General features: G+C 42.5%; 1 protein-coding gene across 1 annotated transcript; it reads left to right on the top strand.

Annotated features, from left to right (window-relative positions):
• Positions 1-405: 405 nt before the first annotated feature.
• LOC137660620 (granulocyte-macrophage colony-stimulating factor receptor subunit alpha-like) lies at positions 406-19,648 on the top strand. The gene is made up of 9 exons (XM_068395557.1): positions 406-490; positions 6,061-6,190; positions 6,313-6,488; positions 9,215-9,354; positions 12,995-13,033; positions 14,057-14,186; positions 14,626-14,722; positions 18,346-18,427; positions 19,574-19,648. The coding sequence occupies exons 1-9, from the start codon at positions 406-408 to the stop codon at positions 19,646-19,648; spliced, it is 954 nt and encodes a 317-aa protein (XP_068251658.1).
• The last annotated feature ends 4,310 nt before the right edge of the window (positions 19,649-23,958 follow it).

Genomic DNA, 23,958 nt, shown 5'->3' with positions numbered 1-23,958 from the left:
CTGTTTGCAGCTGTTTACCAACCTGCTTGATGTCTATTCATCCTAACCTTTGTATATAGTGGATAGATAAATAATCTTTAGACCTTAAGATAGCAGTCACCAAATGTATGTATGTAATATTTATACAGTGCTCCCGAGATCACCAGCTTTACAAATCATCACACAAATTTTTTTGTTACAGAAAAGGGCAACTTCTTTAACTTTTTTACTATTTATTTGAACATTTCTCTGACTGCTTGAGAAGTCTGTCTAATCTTTCCTCCCACTAGAACTGAGAGATGGTCAGATGGTGTAGAAGCAGGCATATGACCAGGTCAGACTAGACAAATTCAGAGGAGAGTGGTTCACACTGGCATCTTTCACCTTGAGCAAGTTTCACTGTTCTCTGTCTTCAAGGAGGAAGAGATGATTGCTCCTCTTGCACTCATCTTCGTGACACAGTGGATGCTGCTGATCACCCAGTTGTGTGTTGGCTGGCACTGCACAGACTGTGAGTAGAACATTTCCATGGGGCAATCCTCTGAGGTGGAACGTAACATGCTTCTCATTATGGGTAGTTATGCTTAAGTTGCCTTTTGTCTTAGATGTGCTAGGTAGTAACCTCTGCACCCAAAAATCTGGGAATCAGTCCTGCACCTTGCTGATCCTATCATGTGACACTTGCAGTGGAGATGCTAGGCTCACCTATTAGAAATATGATGCTGAATCGGTGAAAAATGGAACTGAGTTGGATGAGCAGCATGAATTTCACTGAGGACTGGTGTTCAGTGACTGCAGAAGATTTTACCAAGACTATAAAATTGCTATGTAAAGTTTCAACAGGGATAAATCATTACACTTTCTTCTTTTTCTTTCATATCCTTAAGTAACTGAAAATAGTATCCTTGGTAGGAACAAGATAGTCTCTGTTTCAGCAATCCTTTCTAGTTTTTGTTGAGACCTATCTTGGTACTGACTCATATCTGTCCTTTCTGGCCATTCTTGTGAAATTCGTGCCTTCAGAGGACTCTTGTGGAATCAGGGCTTTGATGGGACTGAAGTGTAAGATTGTCTCTTTTCCTGGTTTCAGAGCAGCTTTGGTGAGAGCTAACTCATGCTGTTTGGATGAGAATTTTTAAGTACAAAAAACAGACCGAATTAGATACCTGAGTCCTTACTGACTTACCTAAAAACAAGACATAAGCATTCAGGGACATTGGAGATGCAGTGATGTGCTTGCTCAGGGCTAATTGGTGTGACATGAAGCCTGTGAAGACACTGTAATTCTGGAGTGGCTCCTGAGGGCCAAGCAGGTTCGTACAATCATAGAATGGTTTGTGTTGGAAGGGACCTTCAAAGTTCACCTAGTTCAACCCCCATGCCATGAGCAGGGACATCTTTCACTAGATCAAGTTGCTTAAAGCCCTGTCCAACCTGACCTTGATCATTTCCAACGACAGGGCATCCACAACTTCTCTGGGCAATCTGTTCCACTGTCCCATCACCCTCATCATAAAAAAATTCTTCCTTATGTCCAATCTAAATCTACCCTCTTTCAGTTTAAAATCATTGCCCCTTGTTCTGTCACTACAGCCCTTGGTAAAAAAGTCTCTCTATGTCTTTTTTATAAGCCAGCTTTATATATTGAAAAGCCACAATAAGGTCTCCTCAGAGTCTGCTCTTCTCCAGCCTTTCCTCATAGGAGTGGTGTTCCAGCCCTCTGATCATTCTTGTGGCCCTTCTCTGGATGCACTCCAACAGGTCCGTGTCTTTCTTGTTCTGGGGACCCCAGAGCTGGGTGCAGTACTCCAGGTGGGGTCTCACCAGAGCAGAGTAGAGGGGCAGAATCACCTCCCTTGACTTGCTGGCCACACTTCTTTTTATGCAGCCGAGGATACGGTTGGCTTTCTGGGCTGCAAGCGCACATTGCCAGCTCATGGCCAATTTTTCACCCACCAGTATCCTCAAGTCTTCTCTGCAGGGCTGCTTTCAAATCATTCATCCCCCAGCCTGTATTGATAATGCCCCAACCCAGTCTACTTGGCCTCGTTGAACTTCATGAAATTCATATGGGACCGCTCCTCAAGCCTGTCAAGGTCCCTCTGGATGGCATCCCTTCCCTCCAGTGCATCAACCATCCCACTCAGCTTGGTGTCATCCACAAACTTGCTGAGGGTGCACTCAGTCCCACTCTCTATGTCAGTAATGAAGATATTAAATCACATTTGTCCCAGTACAGACCCTTGAGGGACACCACTCGTTACTGGTTTCCACTTGGACATTGAGCCATAGACCACTGTAAGTCTTTGGATGCACCCATGCAGACAATTCCTTATCATTTAACAGTCCATCTGTCAAACCCATATCTCTCCATTTTCAAGGCAAAAATGTTGCGGGGGACCATGCCAAAGGTCTTACAGAAATCCAGGTAGATGACATCTGTTGCTCTTCCCTTATCGACTGATGCAGTCACTCCATTGTAGAGGAGCACTAGATTACTCAGGCACAATTTGTCTTTGGTGACGCTATGCTGGATGTCTCTAATCACCTTTCTGTCTTTTATATGCTCCAACATAACTTCCAAGGGGATCTGCTGCATGACTTTACCAGGCGGAGGTGAGGCTGACTGGTCAGTAGTTCCCAAGATCCTTCTTATGACCCTTTTTAAAAATTGATACGATATTCACTTTTTTGCAGTCACTGGGGACTTCACCTGACTGCCATGACTTTTTAAATATGATGGAGAGTGGCTTGGCAACTACATCAGCCAATTGCCTCAGGACCCTAGGTTGCATCTCGTTGGGTCCCATGGACTTATGTATGCTCAGGTTCTTCAGGTGGTCTCATACCTGATCCCCTATTATGATGGGAGGGACTCCATTCCCCCAGTCCCTGCCTTGAGATTCAGGGACTTGAGAGATGTGTGAAGAGTCATTGTCAGTGAACACTGAGGCAAAAAATTGTTGAGTACGTCAGCCTTCTCCATGTCATTTGTCACTAGTTCTCCCGTCTTATTTATCAGGGGTGGTACACTTTCCTTAATCTTTCTTTTCTGACCAACGTACCTGTAAAAGCCTTTATTACTATTTTTCACATTCCTTGTTAAATTCAGCTCTATATCAGATCAAAACTTCAGTTCCAATTCAGATCCAAACTTTTGATAGCAGACAGGAGATCTAGAACTCAGATCTTACGTAAATGGATTACTTGAGAAGTGTCATGACTTTATGAAAAAGCAAATTCTGCTTCTGATTTATTCTGTTTTCATTGCTTATGCAGAGAAGACAGCAAGCTAAGCATTTCCTATTTTGCAACTACTGTTTGTTAAGCAAAATAGTTTTCTCTTTCACTGCCTTCTACAAGCTGTACAGATACTGCAAAGCAAGTCATGAATTTGTCCTCTTAGGATTATTCTTTTCCCCATATATGTATTACTCCTGCCTTAGCTGAGTTCTCTTCCTCTAGAGCCCAAATCTGTCTCCATCCTTCTGGCCAATGTTTCTCGTGCATGTGATTGGGCAGGTAATCTCCAAAATAAAGTTTTTTCAGGAACAGGAACTGTAACAGGAAGATATTAGTTTTGACAGTCTCTTTTGCATGAATAGAGAGGGAACATTTTGCATTACACTACTGTGTCAGGCAAGATGTACAACACATCTGTGGTAAACATTAATGTTTCTATAGGCAGTTTCTAGAAAATTATGACATTTGGGGACTCCTCTGATACTCCATGCCGTTATATCACCTGTATCAATAATCACAGATTTGAGTAGATTCATGTCACCCTGATTTCAACTATCTAAGCATGGAAATTATAGTCCTCTAAGCTCTGACAGGAGCTACTAGAGCGGTACAGCACCATACATCTTATATGCCACTGTCTGTGTCTTCCTTCAGCACTGCACAGACAAGGCACCTATATGACTTGCCCAAATTGGGTTCTAGTTTTTAGAAAGCTAGTGTTAGTGGAGATGATGAACCTCAAGCCAGCTCCTTGCCTAGGCAGTCATTTGTGGGGTATCTCCCTTTGCCTTTCAAAGGAGTGTAAAGCACATTACAGCCTTCTGTTGATTCTTATGAAAGCACATATGCTCTATTTTGAGGCAGTTCAACTGATTTGGTGGGCTATTGTGGACTACGGATAGAAGGAGGGGAGGAACTGCTATTCCTAACCCTGCCATGAGCTTTTCTGGAGGGAAGCACTGAACTCTTTACCTTGCACTGGTAAAGGTTCATTACCCAAAACTTCTGTGAAGAGAGTTCTCGAGCCTGGGAAGACATCAATACCTGCTTCACTATTGTAGTGGTCCCACTGTGACAAATCAAGCACAAGCTTAAGCCTTTTCTACATGGAGTAGCACTGTGTAAACCAAAAGATGAAAAACTAAAAAGCAAACATTCTGCATGACATCTTTCAGGCAGAGAATATGAAGCGCATGTTTGGAAATATAGCACCTCATCTGCACAATGGGGCAACCTTTTCTGTTACAGCGGTGAAAATGAATGGCACGTACTCAAGCATATGCATTTATATTCCTCAAGGTAATCCGCTAGATATTGGGAAAGAATTTGCCTACTTCCAGTGGCCTGGGGGGAAAAGAGAAACTGAAACCCTTCATTCCTTAATTCACGTGTTTCCTGTAGGATGAACAGGTTCTTGTTCACAGCTTTATGACAATGTTTCTGTGAAAAGAAAATGAGTTTCCTACAACTAGCTCAGCAATTTTTAGTCCTCAGTTGCCACCTTGATTGGTGCCATCTTTTTAATTGCCACTTTTAATTGTTTGTGCTAATATTTTATTCACTGCATTTGAATGTCTTTAAAATGGTATTAAAAATCCAAGTGAAACAGGTTTGTGGCTGTAGTTTTGAAATTCTTCCTTGAGAAATCTCTGACACTTTGAATGCACCAGCGGAGGTTTAGATTGGATATTAGGAAAAATTTCTTCATGGAAAGGGTTATCAAGCAGTGGAACAGGCTGCCCAGGGAAGTGGTGGAGTCACCATCCCTGGAGGTTTTAAAAGACGTGTAGATGTGGTGCTTAGCAATATTGTTCAGTGGATGACTAGGTAGTGTTAAGTTAATGGTTGGACTTGATGATCTTAAAGGTCCTTTCCAACCAAGACGATTCTGTGTGATTCTGTGTGTGTGTGAATTTTGTCACAGTGTAACTCAAGGTGTAATGCCCAACACTTAGCAGTGTCCCATCCACAATAACAAGAAGTCTGACAGAATTTACTCCTCTGTGTATGAGAGGGGTAATATGTATGAGACTGTTAAGAGAATAAGGTACAAGATCTGTTCATTTAAGCAACATGGAGTTGGCATATACAAAACGGATCTACTTCCTGCCTCATCAAGCTCAAAGTATTTGCCAATTCCTTATAAAAGGATGGATAAGTAATCTTTCCTTGTAAAAGGTATGTTTAGTCTCCTTAATGGGTTTTGTTGAGGGTGGGATTAAGGAGTAAATTGGTATGTTTGTGATCAGGAGAAGATTCCTTATGTTAATCCCAGGTGGAAGAAGGTATTGCTGCAGAGCACAAACACCTCACAAGTTTGCATTTACGTCCCCCTGAAGTCTTGAAAAACTTCACAGCTCTGCACTTGGTTTTCACTCCCTCTCTGGAGTCCACAGGGAAGCTCCTCATGTTCTTCACTCATTTGACAGGGCACTAAAGAACATCCTTCAAATAGAAATGCTACAATGTTTCAGTTTGTGGCATTGTGGCACCAGCAACTCCTTTTAAATAGGAACAATTCCAAGCACAGGGGTAGCCACTTTAGGTGTCAGCCTGTACTAGAGCAGTGTAGGCTTCCCTGAGACTCGTTGTATCAATCAGACGCAGCTATAATTATATCTTTGGAGGATTAATCCATGACAAATTCTTCATTGAATCTGTCAGTGCAAATATCTTCCACTAAAATATCTACTACTTAAAATGAAACAAAGCATGCCTAAACCAAGCAATAACCAGCTGGAGTTGCAGGTGTCTAACATACCTAAGTGTGTGCCAAGATCCTCCAGCTTAAAGCAGTCACACGAGTTTTCCTCATCACGGGTATTCCTGTGTTTGCAGGCAAGAATGGGTCGGCCATTGACAATTTCTCCTGTGTGATTTATAACGTTTCCCTCATGAACTGCACTTGGCAGGCAGGCAGGGATGCTCCAGGAGATACCCAGTATTTTCTCTACTGGCAGAACTCGAGGTAAGTAGGTCTGCTTGAGTCTAGGGAAGTCTGAATTCTCATTTGACACATCACACTGCCCACATTTAACTAAAATACCTTGCTATATACAGAGGTGATGAGGAGAACATTGCTATATACAGAGATGATGAGGAGATGGAATGTGAGCTTTACATTAAAGATGAAAATGGCAGAAACACAGGATGCAGATTCCAAAATGTGAAGATAAAGACTGGAAAAGCTTACTTCCTGGTGAACGGGTCTAGCAAAGACTCCCTGATCCAGTTCTATGATGAGTACATTCAACTGTATAGAATTGGTAAGTAAATAATCTCTTTCTGCTTTATTTTCATTATTGTGTGAGAGTAGTAGAGCATTTATCCCTGAGAAGGAATCAAGGACTCTCTCTCACCTAAAGTCAAAAGTAAGAGACTGTGGCCTCTTCAAGAAAGCCTATTCCCCAAGCAAAAGAAAATGAGGGAAGAAAGCAAGAAAGCTCCACAGTTGCAGCCTGCCTCAGATTCTTTAGCAATCTATCCTTATTGTTTTTAGATCTTTCTCCATCAAGGTCCGTAGGACTTAAGAGATTCTACTTCCCCCTGCTGTCCTTTCAATGACAGCCAAAGACCTTTCAACAGAGGAGACTTTTCAGGAGAAGCTTATCTGAACACTGATTTCTCCTCATTGCCAGTGAGAACTGCATACACTGACACCATACCCTTGATTAAAGAAATTAATATGTGTAAAAAATACCCCAGGTTTTCATGTGCTCTTTCACATGCAATGCTCTGCTTGGAAGCGTCCTGTGCAATTACTTTTACTGTGGCAAAGCCTTTTTGGTAAAGTCACACTGGTTTTGGCATTGCCTCCAAAAAACAGACAAAAAAGGCTTCATTCTATAAGAAGAAGGAATTGAGCTGTAATATCACTCATGGCAGATGAAACAAGGCTGTTCTTTGACCAAACAGCCCATCACAAATAGGCCAGGCCTGTTTCTAAATATTGATGTAAGTAGCAGTCTGGCTGAAACTAAGGCTTCCTCTATCAGCTTTTTATCACCCTTTCTGTCATGAGTGGCTGTCTTTTGCTGTTACCATAAAGTCCTTGGCAATGGTCAAAATATATAGGTCCTCCTATTTTTGCTCACATCTGTGAATTTAAGGGAGATATGTGAAGAAGTTGTCTAGATTGTCAAAACTGGAGTGTCATTCTTAAATTTGTGTGGCTAAATTTTGGAAGCGGGGAATAAACTGCATAGTTCACCACACCAAGCAAGCATCACCTTCATGTTACAGAAGCATCATGTGAGGAGGCTCAAAGAAAGAAATGACCTTTAGATTTCTTACATTAGGGTTAGCATCAGCTTGTTCCTCTGCAGTAAAAACATCCTTATCAAAAGAAGACAGGACCCCACCTTACTCATCTAGAAAAGTAAATGGAGGGAGTTTGTATCTTTGTATGCTCCTAAGTCATGTTCACTGGCTTAGTCCCTGTTTTTTCTGATCCTGGGGACAGGATGTAAAGAACTTTGGTCTTTCAATTATGTCTAACAGAGTTCTTGAGAAAAATAGAGACAAATGAGTATCTTTCTTCATAGAGGTGTTACTTGTAATTGCACTCTTTTTTATCAAAGCAAAAAGAAATATAGTTATTTTAATAACTATAGGGAACTATAGGCCTGTCAGCCTGACCTCGGTGCCAGGCAAGGTGATGGAACAGATCATCCTGAGTGCCATTACACGGCACATGCAGGACAATCGGGGCATCGGGGCCAGCCAACATGGATTCATGAAAGGCATGTCCTGCTCGACCAACCTGGTCTCCTTCTATGACAAAGTGACCCGCTTAGTAGATGAGGGCAGGGCTGTGGATGTAGTCTATCTAGACTTCAGTAAGGCATTCGACACTGTCTCCCACAGCATCCTCCTAGACAAACTGGCTGCCCGGGGCTTGGATGGGTGGACTCTTCAATGGGTTAAAAACACCAGAGAGTGGTGGTGAATGGGGCAAAGTCCAACTGGCGGCTTGTCACTAGCGGTGTTCCCCAGGGCTCAGTTCTGGGGCCGGTGCTGTTCAATATCTTCATAGATGATCTAGACGTAGGGATTGAGTGCACCCTCAGCAAATTTGCAGATGACACCAAGCTGGGTGGCAGTGTCGATCTGCTGGAGGGTAGGAAGGCCCTGCAGAGGGATTTGGACAGGTTAGATAGATGGGCCGAGACCAACGGCATGAGGTTCAACAAGAACAAGTGCTGGGTCTTACACTTGGGCCACAACAACCCCATGCAGTGCTACAGGCTGGGGGAAGAGTGGTTAGAAAGCGGCCTGGTGGAAAGAGACCTGGGGGTCCTGATAGACAGCCGGCTAAACATGAGCCAGCAGTGTGCCCAGGTGGCCAAGAAGGCCAATGGCATCCTGGCCTCTATTAGGAATAGTGTAGCCAGCCGGTCTAGGGAAGTGATCGTCCCTCTGTACTTGGCACTGCTGAGGCCGCATCTTGAATACTGTGTCCAGTTCTGGGCTCCACACTTCAAGAAAGATGTTGAGGTGTTGGAGCGAGTCCAGAGGAGGGCGACCAAGCTGGTGAAGGGTCTGGAGGGTCTGTCCTACGAGGAACGGCTGAGGGAGCTGGGGTTGTTTAGCCTGGAGAAGAGGAGGCTCCGAGGTGACCTTATTGCAGTCTACAACTACCTGAAGGGAGGTTGTAGTGAAGTGGGAGTTGGCCTCTTCTCCTGGGCAACTAGCGATAGGACAAGAGGACATAGCCTCAAGCTTCGCCAGGGGAGGTTCAGGTTGGACATTAGGAAGAATTTCTTTACAGAAAGGGTTATTAGACATTGGAATGGGCTGCCCAGGGAGGTGGTGGAGTCACCATCTCTGGATGTGTTTAAGAAAAGACTGGACATGGCACTTAGTGCCATGGTCTAGTTGACAGGGTGGTGTCAGGGCAACGGTTGGACACAATGATCCCTGAGGTCTCTTCCAACCTGGTTGATTCTGTGATTCTGTGTAATTATTTGAATTCTTGGTTATATAATTTCAGAAAAGCTCACTCCTCCATCAAATATCACTGTCAATTGTGATGAAATTAAAAACGATTGCATAATTCAATGGCAACGACCCCAAATAAGTCATTCTAACAAAGACAAGTGTTTTCAATACGAAATCAACATAAAGTACAAGGTAAGAGGAATTTCTTTACCTACATTTAACATTAATACATATGTTTGCATTTACCAGTACACGTGGATGGAAAGAAAATCAATCTCTCTTGTATGGTGTAGCCTTCCTCATACGTATCACCATATTCCTTTGCAGCTGTGCCTTTCAGGCACCCTGTTATGCCATACTGTCCCATTTTTTTTAATCCCCGTTCCCCTGTGTGAGATATTTCTGGAGATACACTTGTTGACTGTGACTGTGTGAGACTAAGAGGAGAAGCATGGTTAATCAGCACTTGAATATATCACAGCTTTGGCTGTGACAAAACTGAGAAAAGGCACTTCTTTCACTCAGACCTGTTGGAGCTGTCCTGGATTGGAGTCCTTCCAGCGGTGGCTGCATCTCTGTGAAAGGGCAGAGCTCAGCTGTAAATACCAGACAGAGAAAAGTGCATCCACTTAACAAGTATGAGTTGACGGAGGTGAATGAACTTTCTATATATATGAAATGTAAATAGCTTATCCAGATATCATAAACAAACAACATACCTGTTGGTCCAAGAGTTGAAGCAGCAAAATATTAAATAAAGTGAAAACAAGTGTGAGAGAAAGCAGAAAGGCAGTGTGAATAAGCACAGGTTACTGAGGGCATCATTTAAGCTACTGAAAGTCAAATTCAGGTCTTGACTTTACAACTCTTTTTGCAGCAATAATAGAGAAGGACTGAGATTGATGTGTTCCGCTGCAAGAGTAGACCTAAACTGCTGTAACTGTGGTAGAATTGCGTCAAATGACCACAGGGTGGCAGATACTCGCTACAAAGGAAAAACCTGCCTGTACTAGAACAAGAAGATTTGGCCGCTTAGTGGCTGATTGAAGGCATTCCCTATATTTCTGTTATTTGGAAGTTCCTAGCCTGGATCGGGGTTGCTATTTCAGAGATGAGTTTTCTTGCAAGCCCAACTAACTGCTAGAAAACCGCATTACTTCCCCGAATCCCTGGGTCGTTGCAGCAAAGAAAGAGTATAGAAAACTCTGTATGACATTGGAATAAAAGTGCATTACAGTAAAGCAATACATACCTCTTAAGGTCTTTTAATATGCCTAATATTCAGTTTATAAAGAATATTCAGTTCACACGTAATCTGAATTGCCTAGCGTTTTTTAAATAATCATCAGCACTTTTCATGTTACTAATTATGTCAAGGTCCAGCAATTACTGTATTGCAAAATTTATTGCTTTACCACTGCCAGGTATAAACTTGTATTGTTTTACTAATACACTATGACCAACATATATTGTATTACAGTTAGCCTTTAAACTTTATTTTCAGAATTGGAAATTACTTGCATTGGAAGCAAACAAAAAAAGGATAACACCTTGAGTAACGTATTTTCAATCACATTTTTTCATGTCTGACACTGATAAACTGAATTCGCTGAGAATCTTGGATTCTTCTTCAGCGATGTTTTAAGTTAAGGCTTTATAGATCAGGATATCTGGGGAACCTGAAGGCAAATCTTACCAGTGAAAACTCAGCTAAAAAGACACCAAATACCTCAGCCTTCCCCGTGTCTCTTGTCACTAGGTTCCCCAACGCAGTGAGCAACAGGCCTGCATTCGCCTTGACCTCCCCTTTGCTGCCAGTGCACTCATAAAAACCTTTCTTGTGTTCACCTCCCTCACTAGTCTCAGCTCCAGCTGAGCTTTGTCTTTCCTGACTCCATTCCTGTATGTGCAGGAGATGTCTTTGTATTCCTCCCAAATCTCTTTTTCTACCTTCTGCATGCATCCTTTTTGTCTCTGAGATTAGACTCAAGCTTCGTGTCTTGCCATGCTCACCTGGCACACTTACCCCATTTTCTGCACACCAGAATGGACCATCCTTGTGCTTTAAGGAGGCTGTCCTTGTAGATCAACCAGCAACTTTGCCCTTCAGGGCAATTTCCCTTGAGTACCAAAGCCTGGGGTTGTGAGGCTTTCTCAAGCTGCTGGAAGAGGGTTTCATCTGCTTCCTTTTCTTTATCAGGAGATCTGGAACAAACACCTACTACATTGTCACCTGTGTTGGTCTGTCCTCTGATGCCTTCTCACAGGCTCTCTTACTGGTTCATCATTTGTCCCAAGACAGAGCTCTATGTATTCAAGGCATTCCTTTACATAAAGCACAAGGACCAGGTTAGCAAGCCTGTTTGCAAGGACGCTCTCACCCCACTTGGTCAGATCCATCCCATGCCTGCTCAGTAGCCCCATTTCTCAAAAAGGGTCTCAGGGTTGTAGAAGCCAAAGCCCTGCCTGTGACACCAGCCATTCAGACAGGTGTCGACCTGCTGGATGAGTTCAATTTAACTCAAGCCTTTCCCTCTCACTGGAAGGACTGAGGAGACACAATCTGGGCTTCCTGCCTTTCACCATCCCCTCAGTATTCTGCAATCACCCTTGAAACCATCCAGGTTACCCCTGGCCATATCATTGGTGCCCACACAGAACAGCAAGAACGGGTAATAGCTCAAGTCTAGCAGTTCTTCTGCAGCATCTTGGATCTAGGCCCCCAGCAAGCAACAGACCTCCATCAGGTCAGGTCAGTAGATTTGTGCCACCAGCCCCTTCAGGAGGGAGTCTCTTTTAACTATCATCATACACATTTTTGCCTTCATTTTTTTAAACACATTGCCCTTTAATACATCTCTTCTTCCAAAATTTGCAAAAGACCAGTTGTCCTTCTGGAATGCCACTTTCTGAAGTCTTCCATGACCTCATTGTTTTCATTTTTCATACATTATTTTAGTATAAACACAAAAAAAGGGAGACTATATTATTGCACTTTCTCCTAGATTGATCCCTGTGCTTAAGCTAGCTTGTTTACAGATTCTAGAAGCTGTCCTGCACAGCAAACACATGCCTTGCAAACTCATGTTCAGGAGCCACATGAGCATGTATGCAGTTATTTGATAAAACAAGTTTGGATTAATTTCATTTTGTTTTAAAATGAAGCAATACAGAACTCAAAATAATTTTAAAAATAATACATAACTCTAGCAGGCTAATGGAGATGATATCATCTGCAGTCATTAGCTATATGTGGTTACTACATTACACAGTATTCATTACGGCTATTCAGAAGAGATGAGTGAATTTTATTCTACCTATCAAAAACGTAGTTGGAGGGCAGCCTAAAATATCTGTGAATCCATGTCAGTCCTGAATATTTTCATCTGAGGGAAAAGGAAACAATATTTACATAGTATTTCCAATTAAATATAGTGACTTTTATTGTAAAATATAAACATGATGTAAACTAAAAAGTGTATTTCACAGATATTTTTTTTCCCCTGGTATGTGTAAGAATAAAGTTACAGTTTTCATTCAGGTCTGGTTTACTTATGTCTCAGTTTAATCACCAATCTGAAATAAAATTTATTTCTCAACTCTGGTGGTAAGGAAAATAAATACTTTTCCATAGAAGAATTAGTTACTATATAAACTTGGCATTGTAGATTAATTATATATTAGACACTAAATGGTAGATAAATTACTAGTTCTTCTGAAAAACTGTCAAGTAGATGAAAGTAATGCAGAAAAAGGGGACAGTAGATAAAAATGACTTATTATCTAAACACAAAACAAGCAATCATAAAGGGTTTTTTTTCTCAATTTACAGGACAATCCTGAGGGAAAAACCAAATATACTTCTATACAAGTAAGTCTGCTTGTTCTATTAATATGCAATACATGTTAGTTTCATAGTAATTTGTGAAAAGTAAATAGCATGCAAATGACTTTAAATCAGTATGTGTTTCATGTCCTATGCTTTATGGGATCCTTGTTTATAAATTTCATGGATGTGTCAAACTGCTAAATCATGATAACATATGTCATTTTTTATACATACAAGGGCAGAATTTTATTACTATTCTGTAAGTATTTTGAAAAACCTTCCATTTTACATTATATTGCCCACTCTCTCCCTCAAATATTTGGATCAGAATTTGAAGTTACACATCAGTGACAGCAGAGAAAGGAGACACAGAGAAAACACCTCCTAGGAATTTAATTTTGTTTATGAAAAACGAAGGCCACAAAAGCCCTTTAGGATCCTTTGGGATCATTTGAGGTGGAGGCTGTCCTCCAGGTATGCTGCACCTCCTTCTAATCAGTGCAGCTTGCACATCCCACCTCTATCCTGAGAGTATCCAACAGCAAGCCAATTTCAGTAAATTGTAGTAACTCTAAGTATTGCAGTCTTCTACTTGTTTTACATGTTTGGCTGGAAAGTTATTCTTTTCCTGAAAAGTCATAATGCAAAGACTGAGGAAGGTGAGGAGCATGCAGACAGTTTATTCCTCAAATCACTCGATTCTAACAGTATTGAAATGAGACAATTCAAGATATTTTTCTGCCACTGTCAATGTGCCAAGGGAAATTATCAATAGACCAGACTATATAGTAAGAAATTACAGGATATATTTTAAAATATGAAAAGATTCTAAACATAAAAATTTAGAGAGACAGGTTATTTTTTAAAGGAGATACACAGTTACATACATACTATACACATAATAAATATATACATATGTTTATTTTTTGCTTTGTAACAGCAGTCTAGTTTAACAAGCAATGCTCTCCTAGCCTTGTAAAAGTTTCACCGCTAATATGCACTTGCATATTATCAACACCTAGACATCCAACAAAGAAAAACAACTCAGTTTTGCTTTGTTTTTAGGAAGGGGGGAATAGTCACACATTTCAAAGATCCAATACAAGAAAGAAGTACCTCTTGAAAATGAGAACAGCTGGCAGTGCCTGCTTCGTGAGCCCAGCCTGGGGGGAGTGGAGTGCGCCTGTAGAGTTTGGTAAGAACGAAAATCCATGCCTTGGGCTACTCTTCCCCCAGCAATGTCCTGTCTACCTCACACATTGCTGTGCATCTATGGACACACAGATATATAAAGGCTTGGCGAACATTTTGTTTCCCTCTGCGTTACTGAGAAGAAGAGAAGAAAGAGAATTAACACATCTCTTAACGGTCTGATATTGGAAATCAATACAAAAAGTTACACATTTGCAACTGAAGTGCATACCTGCTTGTTGCAGGGGATGGACAAACAGGCTCAATGTCAATCCTTCCCAGCAGATGTTACTGCTAAGGTACTAAATTAGAGTTGATTTTTATACGAAGTGAAACCTTTCAGACTGACATTCACCAGCCAGTCACCAGAGTAGATGTTTGACACAGCTGTGCATCTATTCCTCTTCATTAACAATAACACTTTATGACTGTTTCTCTTTCAGGAAATGAAGAAATTATTTCCTCTTCAGTATGGATTTTACTTGTGGTAGCATTTGCAACCCTCTTAGTGGCAATCATCACAATTTTGTTCTGCAAAAGGTAAACTTAATTTAGGCGTTTATTTTATTTTGTGTGGGTGTGTGAAATATCTACAGTTCTTCAATAAAGTAGAGGTGTCTCTGCAGAATAGACAAAACTTTTTCACTCACACTGTATTAGAAATCGATCCAAATGACTGATCCTGAGACAAGTACTATAATGGTGATGCCCAAAGTCCCTCCCCAACTGTTCCACACAACTTTTTCCAGGGCCTCTTCTGTCAGCATGGCAAGGAGAGCAATTATATGCAATTACTTACATTAACAGTACAGCTGCTCTGAATATTTGCAATGTAGACTGTCTATGTAATCACAGAATCACAGAATCACAGAATGTTAGGGATTGGAAGGGACCTCGAAAGATCATCTAGTCCAATCCCCCTGCCGGGGCAGGATTGCCTAGACCATATCACACAGGAACGCGTCCAGGCGGGTTTTGAATGTCTCCAGAGAAGGAGACTCCACAACCTCTCTGGGCAGCCTGTTCCAGTGTTCAGTCACCCTTACAGTAAAGAAGTTTTTCCTCAAATTTAAGTGGAACCTCCTGTGTTCCAGCTTGCACCCATTGCCCCTTGTCCTGTCAAGGGATGTCACTGAGAAGAGCCTGGCTCCATCCTCTTGACACTTGCCCTTTACATATTTATAAACATTAATGAGGTCACCCCTCAGTCTCCTCTTCTCTAAGCTAAAGAGACCCAGCTCCCTCAGCCTCTCCTCATAAGGGAGATGTTCCACTCCCTTAATCATCTTCGTGGCTCTGCGCTGGACTCTCTCTAGCAGTTCCCTGTCCTTCTTGAACTGAGGGGCCCAGAACTGGACACAATACTCCAGATGCGGCCTCACCAGGGCAGAGTAGAGGGGGAGGAGAACCTCTCTCGATCTGCTGACCACAACCCTTCTAATACACCCCAGGATGCCATTGACCTTCTTGGCCACAAGGGCACACTGCTGGCTCATGGTCATCCTGTTGTCCACTAGGACCCCCAGGTCCCTTTCTCCTACGCTGGTCTCCAACAGCTCTGCCCCCAACTTGTACTGGTACATGGGGTTGTTCTTGCCCAGATGCAGGACTCTACACTTGCCCTTGTTATATTTCATTAAATTTCTCCCCGCCCAACTCTCCAGCCTGTCCAGGCCTCTCTGAATGGCTGCGCAGCCTTCCGGCATCTCAGCCACTCCTCCCAGTTTTGTGTCATCAGCGAACTTGCTGACAGCGCACTCTAATCCCTCATCCAAGTCATTAATGAATATATTGAATAGAACTGGTCCCAGAACCGACCCTTGCGGAACTCCGCTAGACACAGACCTCCAACTGGACTCTGTCCTGCTGACCACTACTCTCTGGCTTCTTTCCTTCAGCCAGTTTACAATCTACCTCACTACCCGATCATCCAGACCACACTTCCCCAGTTTAGCTGCGAGGATGCTGTGGAAGACCGTGTCAAACGCTTTACTGAAATCGAGATAGACCACATCCACAGCTTTACCATCATCTATCCACCGGGTTACATCCTCATAAAAGGCTATCAAGTTGGTTGAGCAAGACTTCCTGTTGGTGAAGCCATGCTGAGTGCCCCTAATGATCCCCCTATCCTTGATGTGCCTAGAGACAGCACCAAGGACAAGTTGTTCCATCACCTTTCCGGGGATGGAGGTGAGGCTGACCGGTCTATAGTTACCCGGGTCCTCCTTCCTGCCCTTTTTGAAGACTGGAGTGACATTCGCTTTCCTCCAGTCCTCAGGCACCTCTCCCGTTGCCCACGACTTAGTAAAGATGATGGAGAGTGGCCTAGCAATGACTTCCGCCAGCTCCCTCAGCACCCGCGGGTGCATCCCATCAGGGCCCATGGATTTATGGACGTCCAGATTGCTTAATTGGTCCCTGACCCAGCCCTCATCTACCAAGACAGATTCCTCCTCTATCCTGACTTCTTCTGGGGCCGCAGGGGTCCAGGGCTCCTCAGGACAGCCTCCAACAGTATAGACAGAGGCAAAGAAAGCATTCAGTAACTCCGCCTTCTTTTTATCCTCTGTCTCCAGGACCCCCACCTCATTCATCAGTGGGCCTACATTGCCTCTAGTGTGGGTTTTAGCTGCAATGTATTTGAAGAAGCCCTTTCTGTTGTCCTTGACCTCTCTTGCAAGGTTTAATTCCAAGGAGGCCTTAGCTTTCCTAGTTGCCTCCCTACATCCTCTGACAACAGACTTATATTCCTCCCAAGTGGCCAGCCCCTCCTTCCACGATCTGTACACCTTCTTCTTCCACTTGAGTTTGCCCAGCAGTTCCCTGTTCAACCATGCAGGTCTCTTGGTCCCCTTCCTTGACTTCGTACCTGCTGGGATGCTCTGATCTTGAGCTCGGAAGAAGCAGTCCTTGAACGCTAACCAACTATCTAGGTTTTCTGATTTCTTGAACTGCTGAATTTATTGCAAAAAGTTTGATTGTACTTATGTCACGGTTTAAAGCTGGGCCAGCTACTAAACCTGTGGCAGACGCTCTCTGTTAACCCTCCCCCCCCGCAACCCGAAGGGAAAGGGAAAGGGAAAAGGGAGAGAGACTTATGGGTTGGAAAGTTAAAACAGTTTTAATAAACTATAATAATGAAAAAGAATATAATAACAATAATAATAGAAATAACCAAATATATACAAATATGTACAAAACCAAGATCAAGAGCTTGGAAATCCTCCTCAGGCAGAGTTGCTCCCCCCAGTACAGGCAGAGGGGAAAAGGCAGTACCTCCCCCCAGCACGGGCAGAGGGGAAAATGCAATAGCTCCACCCAGCACAGGCAGAGGGCAAAATGCAATAGCTCCCACTGCCATCACACCTGCAGGCTTTTAACTGGAAACTGGCAAAGCTGGTACCAATCAGTGGGAGACAGGAGGGCCCCTCCCTCCTGGGCCCCACCTCCAGGAGGCAGTGGGTTAGTGATAAATAGGAAAGTGAGAATGACATGTATGGGATGGAATACCTTGTTGGTCAATCTTGGGTCACCTGCCCTGTCTGCTCCTCCCTGCAGGTGCGACCCCCCTTCGGCTCTTCACTCATAAGCAGTGAGGAATTTAGCAGTGACCTTGGTTTCTCTAAGACTAATTGGCCTGGTTTGGGCCAAACCAGGACAACTTACCAGTAAGGATTTTGTAATGTTCACTACAATTGTCCTAGCAAACTGAATGTATCTGAAAGCACATAATCTAAGCAGCTTGCTTCCTGAAATAAACCATGTAAGTGAAACAGAAAGAAAAAGGGTATTCTGCTGTATCATGCACTTTGTATAGAAATACACAGTAGTTCAGAGAAGATGCTGTTCTTCCGACTTGTTAAAATTTTTAGACCCACTTTTCGCTGGTTGTAGTGACTTAAAGAACAGACAATTCGGAGTTCTTTTTCCTTTCAAAGAACAAAATAACTACTAGTAAATCTTTAACCAAAAATGAAACTATTACCATCCAAATTCTTAGTGTTTTCCTGATACATGTTCTTTCTGTGCTGAGATGATGTATATTTTTCATTTCTCCTAACCTGGAAGATGAAGATAAGAGCTGGTTTAAGGGTGCAATGGTTTTGACACATGACAATTACTTAATTTTTCTTTTCTGTTCCATCCCTTTTTATCTCCAGGACTGGCTATTGGAAAGCAGTATTTCCACAAATCCCAGAGCCAAAAAATGCATTTCATGGACTGCCTGATACAAATCCAGAGGTATGTTCTCTTTCTATTTTATACTAAATGTGTGAAATATGTACAAGACTCTATTGCAGGTTGGGTTTTTTTTTAAATTATAAGGAACTTAACACAGAGAATAACTTTTCTCTCTGCCATACTTTGGGGAGTTAAAGAGAAAATCAGCAGGCAAGAAGTCAAATACGGTGCTCTTCCAGACGCAGGGGGTTTCTCCTGTTTAACAGGTACGGGGCTCATGCTCCCATTAGTAGGTTCAGACAGCAGCAAGGGCTGTGTGTTTTCCCAACCCGAGGCACACACATGCACAAACACACACACAGAGGACACTAATGCAGCCGGCTGCAAAGACCGGCACAGGTGCCTTTGCTAGCACCATGTCAACACCAACAGCAGTCACTAAATAGGGTTGCAGACAGCCTCCTGCTCCTTTCCAGCTGAGCAGGGCTGAAGTTTGCCAGTGAGACATGCATACACCCTCACTGTCTTCATTCACAATAACCATAAACTAACAACTTCCACACATTTGATCTCTATGTCTGGACCCTTGGTCCCCCCACCAGGTCACCAGCTCTCACCTAGGGTCTCTCCAGGTGCAGGTCTTCTCCTACTTACCCACTAGTCCAGCTTCAATGAAGTTCACTAGCAAGTTACACACACAGGACAGAAAGCAAGGTGACACAGAAAACAGTTCAAAATAGGATTTTGTAAGGTAACAGGACAGACCGTGGTGGTCAGATACAGCGTTTGACCAGACCAGCATACGACCAGCAGTTCACTTGCCCCCTTTTCTTGTCCAGCAATTTCTCACGTTATGTCCAGTAGTTTTTCAGGGTCTGTTCAATTAGCTAAACTTCAGGTCATTGCGTATTCATCTGCTTTCACACCTTAGCAAAGTTAATCCTTTTGTATTGATTTGTTTGAGATTATTTGTTGTAATCATGTGATGCATTAGAGAAAAGCACATGATGTGTCAGCATTAGAAAGTTGCTGAAATTTCACTGCTGTGTCCAGCTAAGGAGCTTATCAGCTAAGAAACAAAGAAGTGAAATATTTCTATAAAATGGGCAACAAAAGTTTAAATACTCTCAGAATTGTGCATAAGTAAGTAGAGGTTAACCTAACCTTACGTATAAAACTAATGGAAGTGTTTTTTTTTCCTTTCAGCTGATGGAGAGCAAAATTCAGTCAATAACATCTGAAAATGAAGAGATAATATTAGTTGCTGATGTAGTAAAATAAACAAGAAAAACTGAGGAATTTGAAAGTGCATTTCTTAGCTCAGGCAAATGTATATTCTTGTGGAAAGCCTGGAATAATACACAGGTTTTCTTCACCTTCTTCCTTTTCTTGGCAAAAACAGTAGTGCAGCCAAGAGAGAATGATACCTCACATGCAATTTTTTTAAATGCCATTGTATTTGCTTTTAATTTTGGCTAACTTTAACTGTTTGGGTAACTTGCCCTTATTGGATATTTAGTTACATTTTAATATGTTTAAGGAAAAATAATGGGTTTGTCTCATATTAAGAAGAATGAATTTATTGAGACGAATAAAATTAAAAAAAAAAATTTCTGGTGCCTGAATGCCATTGTTCTACTCTCAAGAACAGGCCGATTCATGCTTGAAGTTTCCTCAGATCTCTTAACTTACACATGGACAACTAGAAAATTGAGGATGGGATTAAAAACAGGCTGACACATTGAATGGTGTCCTGTAATCAACAGGAATCTCAAAGGACAGGAGTATGTCTAAAATGCTAACTAATCCTAGAGCTTAAGTGTGTTACAAGGTGAGACATCAGCCACCATTAACTTGATATCAGCCCAGAATTTACTTATGTAGGTATCTAGCTCTTTATGTTCTTATTGCTCACTTGCCTTTTTACTACTGTCATTCCTCTTTAACTTCTTAGCATTTTAAAATATTGAGTGTGTGACTCAGTTACTCTCTGTGTCCTTTTGTTCAAACAGGGGCCTTTACTACTCAGCTGGACAATATTTTTTCAGAGCCACAGGGTTAGAACAAGGTATTGGGAAAACAGCCCAGGCTGTTGTTGAGTACAGTGACTGGTTATGAGCGACGGTCCTCAAGGATCCATGCTGAGACTCATAGTGTTTAGTACTAACAGTAAGTTGGACAATGGGATGAAATGCATCTTTAGCAAGACTACAGATGACAGCAAACTGAGGACTCTGCCTGATATACTGGAGGGTAAGCCTGCTATTCAGAGGGCTCTTGACAGGCTGAAGAAATGGGTTGACAGGAACCTCCTGAAGCAGATGCAAAGACAAGTACCTGGGAAAAACTTACTGCATGTATCCTAGAGAATGATTGACTGGCAGGTCTGCAGAAGAGGCTCTGAGGTCCTGGAGGGCAACAAACTGAACACAAATCAGAAGTGCTTCCTTACAGTAATGAAAACTATCCACATACTAGGCTATATTGTAAGGAGTGGACCCAGCAGGTCAAGGGCAGTGATTATTCCCTCTACTCAGCACTCACGAGTCTGCAAGTACAGTTCCATGTCCAGATTTCAGTCTCCTAGTACAAAAAAAGACACTGACAAACTGGGTAAGTTCAGCAGTGGGACACTAAGATGATTATGGGGGTCTGAAGGAACTGGGATTTTTCAGCCTGGCGAATAGAAGCTAAGGGGATCTACCACTGTCTTCCACTGCATGTAGAGAAGATAGAACAGACTTGTCTGGGAGTTGCACAGTGTGAGCATGAGAAGGAATAGTCACGAGTTGCAGCAAGAGAAAGTCCAATTTGACATAAGGAAAAAGAATGATTTACAGGCAAGAGTGGTTGGATGGTCTCTGAAACGGGTGTCTGGAGAGGCTGTGAAATCTCCATCCTTGAATATATTCAAAACACAACTGGACAAGCAACTGGATCTGACATTGAAGTTGTCTATGCTTTAAGTGGGAGGCTGGACTCAATGACCTTCAGAGGTACATTCCAACCTAAACATTTCTCTAAATATTTCTCTAAATATTTCTCTAAATGGCTCTTGTCAAAGTTGGTCAGCCTTTCTACATCTCTGTTGTGAAACTATGGCAGCCCATGTTTCTGAGCTGCGCTTGCAGCCCAGAAAGCCAACCGTATCCTGGGCTGCATCAAAAGCAGCATGGCCAGCATGTCAAGGGAGGTGATTCTCCCCCTCTACTCTGCTCTTGTGAGACCCCACCTGGAGTATTACATTCAGCTGTGGGGCCCAACATAAGAAGGACATGGACCTGTTGGAACGAGTCCAGAGGAGGGCCACAGAAATGATCAGAGGTCTGGAGCACCTCTCCTATGAAGACAGGCTGAAAGAGTTGGGGGTTTTCAGCCTGAAGAAGACAAGGCTCTGGGGAGACCTTATAGCAGCCTTCCAGTACCTGAAGGGGGCCTACAGGAAAGCAGGAGAGGGACTATTTACAGGGGCATGTAGTGACAGGATGAGGGGGAACGGTTTTAAAGTGAAAGAGGGTAGATTTAGATTAGATATTAGGAAGAAATTCTCTGCTGTGAGGGTAGTGAGACACTGGAACAGGTTGCCCAGAGAAGTTGTGGATGCCCCCTCCCTGGCAGTGTTCAAGGCCAGGCTGGATGGGGCTTTGAGCAACCTGGTCTAGTGGAAGGTGTCCCTGCCCATGGCAGGGGGGTTTGGAACTAGATAATCTTTAAAGTGCCCTCCAACCCAAACCATTCTATGATTCTATGATTTTTTTTCTCTAACCCCTTTGACTGGCATTTCGTTTTGAGTGTGATCTTCCCTCACATTCCTCTTGAAGAAAAGTCCCAGCATGACAACATCCTTGAGGGCATCTGTAGTACCAAATACTCACTGATACTTTTTGCTGTCACCTTACCTCCTTTAACAAATCTTTTAATATACCTTAATCATCCATTTGCTCAGTGGTTACTGATACAATTCCTTTTTTGGGAAATGATTTATTATAAGATTTCTTGTATTCCTTTTACAGGTTGTTCCATAAAAAACTTTTTTGGCATGACTTTTTGTGCTCTTGTATTTATCCTTTCAGAATTCACACGCTTTCCTGTTTTCCCTCTGTGTATAGGGCTCCAGCTTTTTGACAAATGCCTTCTTATTTTGTACAGCCTCCCTCACTCTTTTACTTTGCTAAGCCAGGATCAAGGAGATTTTTCTTTGTAAAGAGGGGAAAAAATCCTACTATTTGATCTGTTCGTATTATGAATGAGACCTAAAGAATACATTTCAAAGTTTAACTATGTGAGAAGACACCAGAGTGGGCAGAGCCATGTCTTTATCACGTACTGCCATAGTGGTGCCACATGTGAAGGCTTTGTAGAAGCAAAAAATATTAGGTAACATTTCTACAGAATAACAGTACTATCAGTACCTGGTAAAAATCTAATTTCTGCTTCCCTTACAAAGTATAGCAACTGGCACACAACATAAGCCCTTGTAAGGGCTTAGTAATTAGTAGAGACTGTGAGGTCAGCACAGAAGACAAGACGCAAATACCCTCACCTCCTGGGGTCTTTCCTGATACCCTTGACAGACATCAGGAACACAGCAACAAACTCTATTTTACTGGTACAATTTGATTCCTGGGCTCCTTTCTTTGTGAAAGAAGCATATTCCAGCAAGGAAGTCAGAATTTGAGCAGGTAATAGCAGAGCACTGACAAAACTTCCACCTTCAGTTAAAGTCTAATTCCATACAAGGCTCAGCTTTGATCTGGAGTTATACCAAAAGAGTTTTATCATCTACCTCCCCAGTTTGGATGGTTGGTCAGTGAACCATACACTTGTTCCTATCTGAAGATGTAATGCTGGAAGCTCACTATGACTTCTAAGGCAGTCTTAAGACTCAAAGAGAAAATGCTCAGCAATTTCCCCTCTACAGAATTAGCCTTTGAGCACTTTCATTCACAAGAAGTTTATGCTCGGAGTAGCCCCACTAATTTTGATAACTCATATATCTTGCTACTCCTTCTGGTCTCTGAGATTCAGATTTTGGGGTTCTACAATGTTTTTCATAATTGGGTGAGGAATCACTGACACATCAGGTTTATACTTTGAAGTAAAATTGCTTTTCACTTTGAGACTCAAAGGCTCAGAGTGCTGTACTAAACATTTGAGCATAGCTATTTAATTATTAGACTAGTTTTATAATGATACTAGACATTTGATTATTCGACTAAATACTCCCAGGACTACTTTCTTTCACTGAGGCCAATTGCCATATAAGAGCCCAGATACATTTTATTAAACCTCTAAATAAGATGGACACACGCAAACTGCCTTTAGAAATTAGCCCTGACCTGAGTTAACCTCCGGACTATGTCCAGGATTTGTTCAGGACACTGCTTGCAAATCCTGGCCAAATCAGTGCTGGGAACAGTTGTTCCTGGGCACGTTCCAGCACTGGGGAGCCTTCCAGTTACCAGTGCAGCCAGTGGCAACCCTCCACACTGTCCAACTTCTACTGTAGCTGGATGCAAACAGCTCTTGGCACACCTACTGCCTTTGACAAAGTTAATGATTGCCTTTTGGTCAAAGACTTGCCTGGGAAG

This window comes from Nyctibius grandis, chromosome 2, assembly GCF_013368605.1.
Source record: "Nyctibius grandis isolate bNycGra1 chromosome 2, bNycGra1.pri, whole genome shotgun sequence".
In the NCBI taxonomy this organism is placed as follows: Eukaryota; Metazoa; Chordata; class Aves; order Nyctibiiformes; family Nyctibiidae; genus Nyctibius; species Nyctibius grandis.
Note: the sequence above shows the minus strand (reverse complement) of the source record. Positions and strands in the feature narration are given on the sequence as shown.